Genomic DNA, 12522 nt, shown 5'->3' on the forward strand with positions numbered 1-12522 from the left:
ACATCCCTGCTTTTCCAGACTCTCTGCTACAGGTTTCTAGAACTTCCTTACCTCCACTGATATACAAATAATTCCAGTATACATATGCTACACCATGGCTGCTTACAGGCATAAAAAGCCAAAACAAAACAGCACTTTACTTTAAGCTGCATGTGACCTGGCACTGAGGCCAGCGCATGCCCAGAAGAGGCAGAGCGTTAGTTGGATCCAGCTCGCCCAACATCTGTACAGATCAGGCATTTCAGCGGGGCTTTTATGGCACTTTTATTTAATAGCTGATTGAATCAACTTTAGATAAAAGTGCCAAAAAGCCCTGCTGAAGCGCCCGATCTGTACAGATGCTGTGGAGTCGGGTCAAACTAATGCACTGCTGCTTCTGGTAAAGCGGGGGGGAGGTTCCCCCATGTCTGTCAGTGCCCTATGTGGTTTCCAAAAATACAGTAAGGAATCTATATATTAGATTCTTCTTTAAATTATGTTGAATGTCAAACATGTATAAAAGCAAATCATTCTGGTTAGTAGCAGTAAGATCTGGGCCTAACTACTGTTGTGCCATAAATAGTCAGATGGGCAATGCCATATCAAGTCTTTGACAGTGGCTTCCGCTGAATTCATCTGAGGAAGTTAAGAAATTTGCAGTATACCTGTACAGCACGATAATATGAAAATATTGTCATGACTTCAGCACGTGATTAGTTCATTCCCTGGTAACAAAAGGACCATCGTTTTCATCCTGTGCAGTGCATTGTTGAACCCTTTTATTCCTGTAACATGTTGACATTTATTCTTATTCTAAGTTGAAGGCATGGCAGGGTGCCACTTTAAGACTAACTTGTTCAGAGAGGCATAAGCTTTCATAGGCAACAGCTTACTTCATCAGATGTCATGAAGGAACTTGCAGAGAGATGGGGTATTAAATAGACAGGAGTAAAGTAATTTAATACAAACAACAAGGAAAGAAAGGAAAGGATGGGGGCTGGGGAGACTGCCAAGAGAGGCAAAGGCGGCTTGAAGAGGTCAAAAGGGAAAAGCAAAGCAGTTAACCGATTGAGGAACATAAGGGTTATAAAAGCTATCCAGGTATGGAGAAAGAATCCAGAGTCTTTGCTGAGACCATACTGGACACAGTTCAACCTGTGGATGATTTCTTGTTCCATCATTTTGCATTCAAGTTAATTTTTGAAGTTACGGTATTTTGACTTTTGACCTGTCCTTTGAAGTGAACTGAATTGGCAAATTCTCACTTGCATACTACCTCACCATTTAATTTAAAGGGTTAGAAACTAAACTCTGTTGCTGAAATTGAACAACTTTATCTATCTGTACCAACTAATGCTGGAAACCTGTCTGATCTGATCTGCTAAAGAGGATATAATTTGGTTGCCACCTAGCTGGAGGATCATTTGTGAATTCCTATGGGCTGTGGGGATTGGCGTCACTGGTCTGGTAGGTGGCATTCTTCCAGCTGAGTAAGAACCGTAACAGTGTCCCAGTGCATCGTGTCAATAGACGCTGCATTGGAAGTGCTGCCTTGTGCCTAAGACACCATACTGAGTTTGACTGTTCAGTTATTGAAGATCAGCTGCCCTCTTCATAAATAGTATGTACACTAGCATGTGATGTCCTGGCCAAATTAAAATTAGAGAAACTAAGTCCTAGGGTTCCCTTGGCAGTTGCAGCTGAACTCAGTTTTTCCACATCTTTTATATGATACACACCCACGGTATGCACTGGATCAGAGGAACATTTTCAATTTGAATATTTTCAGTTTTAGGTATGTAAATATTTCATGTACTCGCCTATCCCTTCATTTTCCCTAGGGTTTTGTGGTGATGTTACTATTGTGCTCCCTGTTTTTTTTTTTCCCTGTTTGTTGCTGTTTAAAAGCCTAACAATAAAATGAACATTGGAACTGACTAGACATAAGAGGTGTCAAAAACAGTAAGGGCAATTCAGCACAGGTAATTTTTATTTAATGTTATAATAATCTCAGAACCTAATGTTACCAGTAACATATATCATCTAAAAGTCTTACTTTTCTATTTAGTGTCTCTTTTTAAACAGAGCTGCTATTTCAGTAAAGATGATTAGATGGCAATACTTTGCACTGATCTGCAAAATGCTTTACCTTCAATCTTCTAACAACTCAGGTCTCTGTTCATCCTTAATTTAAGTATTGTTTTAATTCAACATGCACTACAATTTACCCTGTTTGCGATGCACTGAAAGGATTACTTACCATTAAAAATTGTTCGGGTAAATCCTGTTCTGATACCTGTAATAAATATCAACATACACCTAAGTCCCTTTCCTGCATCTTATTGTAATCTTTTTTTGTGCATCAAATGCACAGTAAATTTCTTTATCCTATATCTTTTAATTGCAGGAGTAAACAAAGAAAATGATAAAATAATATCGTGCTGACAAAGGTACTACAGTTAAATTAAAAAGCTGCTCCATCTTCAGGTGTCAACATTTGATCTCTGTTCTCAAGCCTTGCAGTGTTTGAAGATCTTCTGCTGTGAGCTAGCTTTGAAATTTAACGAGGCCAGATTTTGTTATAATGACCTGCAAAAACCCCCCACTTAAAATAGCTTGAAGGAGACCTGGCTTAAACCCAACAGAAGACATGAAACTTGCAAGTCGAGCTACCATGCTATTGTGCTTGTTAACGGAACAGGGTGTGATCTTTCTGTATTACAGAAGCTGCTCTGGAAAGTAGTAGTGTTTAATTTTCTCAGATATCTTGACTTCTATCAAACCCTTCACCCAAGATAGTTTTTGTGGGCTATTTCATGGAAGTCTTTTTAAAATATCTTTAAGATAAGGTAGTTGGCAAAGCAAGTGACAACTACATCAATAACATAATTTTAGAGAAGCTGTCACAATGTGTAAGCAACTGTTTGAGATGCCTTTGTGTTGGAGGGAGAGAGAGGTGGAAAACTCTTGTTAACATTGTCTGCTTTTCTAGGCATTTATTCACAGATGTTTGGGTCAGAAGGGACCACAGCAGAACGTTGAGTCCAACCCCCTGCCATGGGCAGAAAAGAGTGCTGGGGTCAGACGACCCCAGCCAGATGCCTATCCATCCTTCTCTTAAAACCCCCCAAGGTAGGGGAGAGCACCACCTCCCTTGGAAGCCCATTTCAGATTTTGGCAACCCTTACGGCAGGGGTGGGCAAAATGCAGCCCGCGTGCCAGATTTGGCCCGCCAGGCCATTCTATCCGGCCTGCGGGGCCCTTAAAAAATTTAGAAAATTAATATTTATCTGCCCTTAGCTGCCTATCATGCAGCCCTCGATGGTTTGCCAAAACTCAGTAAGCGGCCCTCCGCCCAAAATAATTGCCCGGCCCTGCCTTACGGTAAAGAAGTTCTTCCTGATGTCCAACCTAAATCTGCTTTCCGCCAGTTTGTGGCCATTGTTCCTGGTTATTTTAAGGGGTGCCCTGGTCAACAGAGCATCTCCTATTCCTTGCTATCACCCCCCCCCCCAATGAATTCGTAGGCGCCCACAAGATCACCTTCTCTTGCAGAGGCTGAAGAGATCCAGGGTCCTCAATCTCTCCTCATAGGGCTTTGCCAGGGCTTTGCCTAACCATTCGAGTGACCCTCCTCTGAACCCTCTTGAGGTTGTCCACATACCACTTGAAGTGTGGTGCCCAAAACAACGCAGTACTCCAACTGCGGCCTGACCAGTGCTGCATAAAGGGGGTGCCTTGCTCATCTGCATGGTATCTGCTCTTAAAAGTCTTTTGTTCCTTTAGTCCTGTAGCCATAACTAACTTAATAGAATGATTTTGATTCATACCTTTGAGTGTCTTCAGTTGGCCTCATTTGAGAGTTTTTAGTCTAACCCAATGTCAGCGGAGGTGTTATAATGAAAAATCTATTATGCAACTACCTGTCAAAATCAACAAGATTTTGAGGTTATGGGCGCGTGAACACATGACACCATTACCATGTACACGTGACACACATGTCACTTTGTGTGGCTTAATGGCATCACACTGTACATGTGCAGGAGTTTTGGGGGTTTTAAATGAGTTTTCATTGTTGCATACTACATCCTGATGTAGTTTAGTTTGCAATGATATGATGCAGCTATTAGTCAGCTTGCCCTCCGGCTGAGAGAGAGGTGGTGGGTAAACTCTGGAGAAAAAAAGGGTCAGCCCCCTTGCTGCTTCTGTCTTCAGCAGACACCTGCTGAAGGCAGAAGCAGCAAGGGACCGGATCCTTTTCTTCTTTTTTTTTTTTCAGCAGAGCCTGCCTGCCTGCCTCTACCACAGCCAGGGGGCAAGCTGCTAGCAGGCTGAGCACCCTCTTAGCTGTGGAGGGCCCTGGTGCTTCCTTCTCCATCAGCGTTACCCGCCCGGGACTGCCCAAGCAGGCTGCTGGTGGGCTGGGTAAGAGTTGGATCAGGTCGGGTGCTACCTCTGAGCTGGGGCAGCACCCAGTCTGCTAACAGCCCACCTGCCTGGCCCCAGGGGGTACTGCCACTGGAGGGAAGGACTGGGGGCCCCTGCAGCTCAGGGGCTGCTTGGCCTGCTGGCAGCTTGCCCCCCAGCCATAGGCAGGCTCCGGTGAACAAAAAAGATAGGGCCCCTCACCGTAACAGTGATGGAAACCCCTAAATTGAAATGGGTTTCAGTTAAAAACCCACCATTTCAATTTAGGGGGCATAGAATGCAACCCTAAGTACTAAACCCCCATCACATGTACAAGCGCCCTGTGTTACCATACTGTATGTTTCAACATCAGTTGTATCTTACTTTTAAGTACTACCTTTAGACTAGACTTTTCTCTTTTTTTTAAAACCATTTAATCAAGAATTCTAAACAGAAAGTATGGAAGCAATTAAGGTCCCAACACTTGCTTTAATTATGTTCTCTTCTTTCACAATTATCGGTTCACTAACCTAGTTTTTTGGGGTTTTTGTAAGTACTTTCAAGGTATTTATTACCTTAGTGTCAGTGCATTTTTTTTTTCATGCATTTGTTTCCACATTTCTCCCAACTTCAGTTGTGAAGTACTGGGACATGGAGGAAAAGTGGGCTGTGCCCAACATTTCATAGAAAGCATGGGGCAGAGCAAGGAACCAAATCCACTGTCTCTTGAGTTCCAAGTCAGTTCCCGACACGGTGGACTATTTTGTACCTCCGAGTCACCCTGTTTCTGTCACCAGTTCCTCTGTGCAAATAATTTGTCTTCTCTGTTGCATATGCTGATTACAGAGATTTTGACTCTGTAACCTCAGCTAAACCAGCTGCCCTGTATTTGGTGTAGATCACGCACAGAATCTGTAGTATGATACAGGATGTTGATTAGGACTGTGTTTCTTTACCATGGGTCCATTACTGTTACTGCATGAGAGGACCCAATGGGTTGCAAAAACTCTGCTGCACTAACTGCTACTGATGGTATTCTGCAGATTGCTAACAGGCAACAATAAATATCGTTAGGGCACTTACATTTTTTGCCGTGATCAGTAATGCAAATGTTTATAAGATTAGCTCCAAGACCAGTCCTTTTAGAAACTCTTTCAGTAACTTCCCACCAGTTTCATATTTCCTCTTTTCAGCACATACCATTCTTTTCTGTCATAAATAATAATTTCCTATGTGATACTGCATCAGATGCTTTACTAAAGTTCAGAAAAATCTGCCCCATTTCCTTTGTCTCGAAAACAACGCCATGTTGCATCTTACTCCATTTTGCATTCTGAATCCAGTCCAGATTCTTGATTATTCTTTTCTTCAAAACTTGTTCTAAAGCCTTGCATATCTTATGGTCAGGTTAACTGGTCTATGTTTTGCCAGATTAGTTAGCCTTCCTGAAATATAGGAATTACATCAGTTTTACAGTCATAGGGTACAGCCTAAACACCATTTGCAAATCATTTCCAAATGATGGGATGAAGGTTATCCAGTCTCTCTGATTTCAGCACATTAAGCTATTTGCATTTTGCTTCCTCAGAGCTCAGGTGTCATCATTTTTTGTCTCCATGCCCTCATGCCCATTAGTGATTCCTGCCCATATTCGGTATAATTTGTTCTGGTTTTCAATCAGAACAATCATTTTTACTAACTGAACCATTGGTAAATTATCTTTAAACTCCACTACATCCTCACAGCACAGTGGCCCTACATTGGTTCCTCAGAGGCTGGTTCTTCTGCTCAGGATCCTACCAGCTGCTAAATTTAGGGGGAGTCAGGAAGGAATTTTCCCTCTAGATCAGATTGGCTTGGTCTTTGTAGTGGGGGGGGGTTGTTTTTCTCTGCACCTTGAAGCATGGTCCTGTTTCTTAACCCCTTCTGAGCATATATTAACCAACTACCTCCCTTGACTGTGCCATGTTGTAATGTGTTCTTGATGTTTGTGATTTTGTGCCTTCTGGTTGGTGGGAAGGTTTGAAATGGCAGTTTCTTGAGCAAATGATTGCCTGCAAATATAGGGAACTGGACTCAGTTGCTTAGGAGGCCCCTTCCAGGTCTGTGTTCCACTCTCTTTCCTTGTTTTCTTTTTATTTACGTGGCTGAAAACCCTTTTTCAGTATGTTTTAATTTCCTCTGTAAGGATTAACTCAGCTGGACTTCTGGCAGTTCTCTCTTGATTTCTCCATTTCTTGACCTGGAAGACGCTGCTTTCTTTGCAAATCTGTCCTTTTGTGCTGTTCTTTGGCAAGCACTCTTCTTATTTTTAATATCCTTCTTGCAGCGACTATTCATCCATTTGGGTTGGGAGCCCTGTCTTAAGTGTTTCCCCAGCATTCCTCATAGTATTACAACCTTTAACTTAATGAAAGCCTAGGCCTCCTCCACATTCAAATCCCTGAGCTTCTCAGTTCAGTTGACTGTAATTTGTCAAACTTTATCCTTTGAAAATTGAAGACTACAGTTAGGAGTTGCCTTTTGTTTCTTTTTCCATTTAATTTAGATTGAATCAACTTGTAGTGATTCAATTCAAGGTTATTTTCTAGGACTCCTTCTGTAAGTATGATAGTGCTTACCAAAGGGGTCCTAGTTTTGGTGCGCTGAACTCCTCAGGCATCAAGGGGAATTTGCTGTGCGAAGGAAGGCCTTTTGCTGTAAGAGTTTTAAAAACAAAGAAAGCAAAGCAAAAGATCCAAGAAGTGTTGGCAAGACTTCATTTTGTAAAGCCATGTTAAATTTTTCTTTAACACAGAAAGATTGTTGAGACTCCATCATTCAGAAGGTTTATCTGAGTACAGGTTAGACCAATGCTTTTTTGGCATGGTTTAGGTAGAGATGATTCTGCATGGAGTAGGGGGTTGAATTAAATTAGCTTCTGATGTTACTTTCTGCACCCAGTCTTCTCTCATTTGTCATAGAACCTTAATCATTACTGAATTGTGTTGGTTTACAAACATGAATAAATAACCTTGTCCTTTAGATAAGGTCATTTTATAACTGAGTGCCATTATTTTTAAGTGAAAAGTTAAGCCAGTGCAACAGTCAGATGACACTGAAACCTATGACTGTCCTGAGCTGGGGTCTTATTTTTTTGACAGTCTTAGTGAGTAACTGTTTAGTGCAATATGGGGTGGGAGAAGAGTCAGGTAGTGTTAATACACATTTATGTAATGTTGAAATACATTTCTATACTCTGACAGCGGAGTTTTCTTATGTGCTGGAAGAGTGTTTACGGCCGTTCAGTCCTTAATTATATTCCAGCTGTGCTATTATTTGTTCTTGGTATCTGTACGGTTACTTGGTAAACATGAATGGGGTCCAGTTGTATGACTTTGCTGAGGTGTTAGTTTAATATAAGGAAAGCCTGAAATGTAACAAACTGGATTTGCCAGTTTGACAGGTGCTAATAGCTGGCACAGGGATGGAGTTTACTTAGGATACCCCTCTTTAAGTTCAGAAACAAGTAGCTGACTAATTGTAATGCTAGGTTCTTCTCAGGTCAACTCCTACCTTGAATGGTATTTCTCAGGTCAAGAAGTTAGTGCCTTTAACCAATCAGCAGCTTATTAATTTACCAGAAATCATCTGATTTATAGGCTTGTATTGAACACATACCTAGGATCATTGGCGATGCGTAGGGGTTGCACGCGGGTGCACGATCGCTGCTGGCTGCCACTGGTCGGTGCTCACCACTGTCCTCCCCCACCACCAACAGCGCTGTGGCCGCATGTGGGAGCTCCCCGCTTGCTGCCACCATGCTCCTGCCACCGACAGTGCTGCTGCCACCTGCGGGAGCTTGCCATGCCCCCCCACCCTCCAGGGGCACGCGGCATTCATGCCTACGATCTTGCAAGTGACTGTTCTCTGGCATAACTGTTAGGCTAGGGACAGACATTCAAAAAGCCTGAGCTTGAACTGATTCGATCTTTGAATTGATTCAGTCTAACCTGCCTAGGTCGAACCGGTTTGCAACCACATAGGCATTCTCTCTGGACTGAAGAAATGCAGGCACATGCCTGCAGTGGCTCAGGTTAGAAGCCTGGGGGGCACTAGAGCAGCCCAAATGTCCCTTTTCCAGGGCTGAGCTGAGGAAAGGGAGGCTAGGCCCCTGTAAGACGCTCTGATTAGGGAAAGGTGTAAACCCCCACCCTGCCTGCATTGTCCCAGGCTTTTCCCTGCTCACTGCTCAAGGGGCGGGAGTGTTGCCAGACCCCAGCCTGGACTCTGAGGCAAAGGGGGGGTGTGCAGCGCATGCATCTGTTGGTAATGAGGTTTCAGTCTCCCTCCCTGTTTCTTCATACTGTCTGCAAACCTGCCAGGTGAGGGAGCCAGCAGGGGGCTGATAAGCAGCGTTTATCAACCTATCAACAAAACAAAAGCCTCTCTCATTAGTTCAAGCTCTTCTTAAACAGCTTTTTCCAAGGAAGGAGCGGAGGAACATTAGTAGCTGACCTGCTGATTAGCTCCAAAAAGCCCTAAGCAGACACTGTTCTGTTTGCCTGTCCCAATGAAATGGGAGGCACAAACACAGACACCTCTCAGCAGTAGCTAGCATACCACATGCCTAATGTCCATGGGGCTGGGGTTTGTGCTGTGGGAGATGAGGGGGAGGGAAAGGGAGAGTCCTGCTTGAGCAACAAGGCAGGGGGGAGGGTGCAGGAGGAAGCCAGGCAGACGCTGCTGTGCGGAGCTCCAGCTAGGGAGCAAAGGGGCAGGGCCAGCCCTGTTCTCTGGAGCAGACAGCACAGCACAGGGCTGCAAAGCATCTGGGATGCTGGGGGACTCCGGTTTAAGTTAAACCAGGAAGGGGTCTGGGACAGACATTGCATAAACCAGTTTGACCGAGATCAGTTAAGTCTGATACTACATTCAGCCAGGTTTATCTTAAACCAGTTTCAGCCATTTTGAATCTGGTTTTTGTGCACTGAACATCTGTTCTGTTACAGGTTTAAACCAGTTTCTAGTCACTTAAACTGGTGTATGTGTAATGTCTGTCCCTAGCCCTGGAGTGTGTTTATGACAAAGGACCCATTTATGTACAGCCCTCCCTTACCTTTTAAGTCCTCTTTACTAATGTCTAAGGCAGGGGTGGGCAAAATGCGGCCCACCAGGCCATTCTATCCGGCCCATGGGGCCCCTAAAAAATTTAGAAAATTAATATTTATCTGCCCTGGGCTGCCTGTGATGTGGCCCCCGATGGCTTGCCAAAACTCAGTAAGTGGCCCTCCACCCAAAATAATTGCCCGCCCCTGGTCTAAGGCCTCTTTAAGAGAAGGCTGGATAGGCATCTGGCTGGGGTCACCTGACTCCAGCACTCCTTCCTGCCCAGGGCAGGGGGTCGGACTTGCCGATCTACTGAGGTCCCTTCCGACCCTAGCATCTAAGTTGCTCTAATTTTATCATTTCTAGTAACTTCAGGAGTAAGAATGCAAATGTTTCAAGGTGCCTTTCTGGTGTTTGCTTGTTGAGCTGGTTATTAAAGGGGCAAGTTTAAATCACTAGTGATATTTTAAGGGTTTGTTTTTTTATCTCATAGGAGAAGGAAGTTCCAGTAACTCAGCAAGCTGTTCCAAAATGTTTTAAATTTGCAACTGATCCACCACACTTGTGTTCCTGATTCACTCCCATCTTCTATAGGGGAGCTGGGTGTTAATATTCTTGGCAGCAGTCTTTGTAGCTATGCCAGGATGAAGAGAGAAATTTCACCCATATGTATATTGTGAGAGATTCTTGGCTACATGTTTCAGTCAAGTTCTATTTAGACAATCATAGCTTCTATTTGTGAGGGATTGTACAACCTCTTAGTTTATCTGGAGTTCCTTGTATAAAATGTCTTACAATTTTAATCTTTCTTGCTACTTTTAGTTTCTAAATGTACCCTCGATTGGGGTACACAGAAATGGATAACTTTTTCTAGGGGCCAGGTATATTTGGGCCTTTACTTCTCACCCTGCACACGCAACATAATTGGCGAATCATGGTGGAGACAGCAGTTTTTGCAGGAAGACTGAAATGTCCAGTTGTTTAGGTAAGCTGCTTATTATACACAGTGAAACCTCCACCATGGACACCTGACAAATGGCAGTTTCAAAGTGAAGTCCGGCAAATGCTTTAAAGTGGTAACGAGTCTGCTTGTAGAAGCATGTAAGGCATTTCTAAAATAAGCAGAATGGTGAAACTGCTACAGCTCATTGCTTGACGCGTGATTGGTCGGGTCATTCAAAATTACCTGTCAGCAACAGACAAGCATTTTTCTCCTTGTAGACTGTTGTGTATACAATTCAGATGGCAAATGTTTAATAATTTGTACTTGCAGCCCTTTCATCTAAGTTGATCTGACCTCCAAATAAAACATCACTATGAATTATAATTCTCACGTGGCAGAGGGGAAGCTGAGACAGGGACTGACTTACCTAATATCATGGAACGAGTCACTAGCAGTTGAGAGCCATGTTTGTGGCAGTATCTACAGAACATTGTGTCCTTTGCAAGCTGTTGCAAATGGTCATCTTTGTGGCTGATCTGGAGAAGAATAATTTAAACTGACCTGAGTCAATTTATTTGGGGAGGTTTTACTTTTTTATGGGGAAGAGGTAAAGTATGATGAACATCAGTGTAGTAAAAAGCCACCTTTTTTTTTGTACCTTGATTGCATTTTATGGACTTCTTTCCCCACCTAAACCTTCTGTAGAGCATTAGGAGTTTGGTATTTTAGCAACTAATTATTAATAAGCATGTCCTTGATGTGCTTTTTTCTTGGCAGTAACCGTAATATTCTTATTATCAATATTACAGCTTCACTTGTCAAATCTAATTTTGCAGCTAGGGATAGACAAAATATTACAACAATACTCTTTATTTTCTCGGGGTGGGGGAACGCAACATTGAGGATAAAAAGGGATCTGTTTGGACACAAGTAAACGTCAGTTCTAGAAGAACAGATGATTTCTGTTTCTGACACTAAAGCTTCTTTCTTCTTTTTAACAATAGGTCATAGCAAATGACAGAAGCCCTCTGGTGGGTAAAGTCCATTGGGAAAAAATGGTGAAGAAAGTGTCAAGGTTTGGCATACGTACGGGCACTTTTAACTGCTCCAGTGATCCCAGGTATATTCTTTAAAGGATTATTTAAGTCCCTAGGATGTCTTAGCACAGTGGTATTCTTGCTGTAAAGCCTTCTGCTGTAAAGTTAGCCATGATAAAGGCTACTGTTTATCTCCATTAAAGTCTGTCCTGGGGTCCCCATTTTTCACTGGCCCATTTGCAACAGTACTGAGCAAGTAACGTGCTGCAGGTAACATCTTATTTTGCTCTCCCTGTCAACCTTGGTTTTAACTTCTTGATTTCCTGTGACTGTGAGCAATATCTGTGGACTTTGTGGGCAGCATGGAGCGCAGGACCTGTGGATTACATCCACCCTTAATCACAGTGCATCCATTCCCTTAGCATCCCTACTCTGCCATTGTGGAAGAGAGGAAGAGGATACTGGGGTAGCTGGACCTATAATCTGACCCAGTATGGGATTTCTAATGTTCTTACAGGTGGAAGAATACTGGTCTGTTAAAAAAAAAATCCATTCCATTATGTATGGACATCCATCACCCATAAAAGCATGGCTTCTCAAAGTATCAGATAAGCATATGTTTAGGCCATGGTAGAATATAATACAGCAATGGAAAGAGACAGCTAAGTGAATATGTTCACTTTTCAGTCATTTCTAAAGTTAATGAAAATTGCACTTGCTTCCATCAAGGTTGATTTACACCTGTTTGAGAAATGTACTGGTCACGAGAATCTTTGGTTTGGTCTGAAAAGGTGGAATGTATGTTAGGTGGCTGCAGCATTTTAACTTACTCTGATCCTCGCGAGTAGTATACTGCTGTGAGAGTGCATGCAGGATGTTGTTTCCTCCCAGCCTGAGGAATGTGTGTAGTCCCATATGTAAACAGGAGCACGCCCTTTGACAACATGCTTTCCTGTGGGGAAAATAGGCAGAAAGTAACCACAGCTCCTAGATGTAAAGGATGCTTTTATTTCCATTTACATGCGATCAAAAAACAGACAATTGAAAGCAATTGTTACAGCTGCTTCC

At 42.9% G+C, this 12522-nt stretch overlaps 1 protein-coding gene across 2 annotated transcripts in view; it reads left to right on the forward strand.

The window, feature by feature from the left end:
• The window catches only part of LOC102369313 (charged multivesicular body protein 3), a 46417-nt gene that overhangs the window by 5243 nt on the left and 28652 nt on the right, over positions 1-12522 (forward strand). Inside the window, exon 3 of one of the 2 annotated variants that reach the window (XM_006028662.3) lies at positions 11422-11537. The exons of the other annotated variant lie outside the window; for it this stretch is intronic. Within the exon in view, the coding sequence (XP_006028724.2) occupies positions 11422-11537 (116 nt within the window). The remainder of the gene's footprint in view (positions 1-11421; positions 11538-12522) is intronic. 2 annotated transcript variants of the gene reach the window in all.

This window comes from Alligator sinensis, unplaced genomic scaffold (genome assembly GCF_000455745.1).
Source record: "Alligator sinensis unplaced genomic scaffold, ASM45574v1 scaffold656_1, whole genome shotgun sequence".
In the NCBI taxonomy this organism is placed as follows: Eukaryota; Metazoa; Chordata; order Crocodylia; family Alligatoridae; genus Alligator; species Alligator sinensis.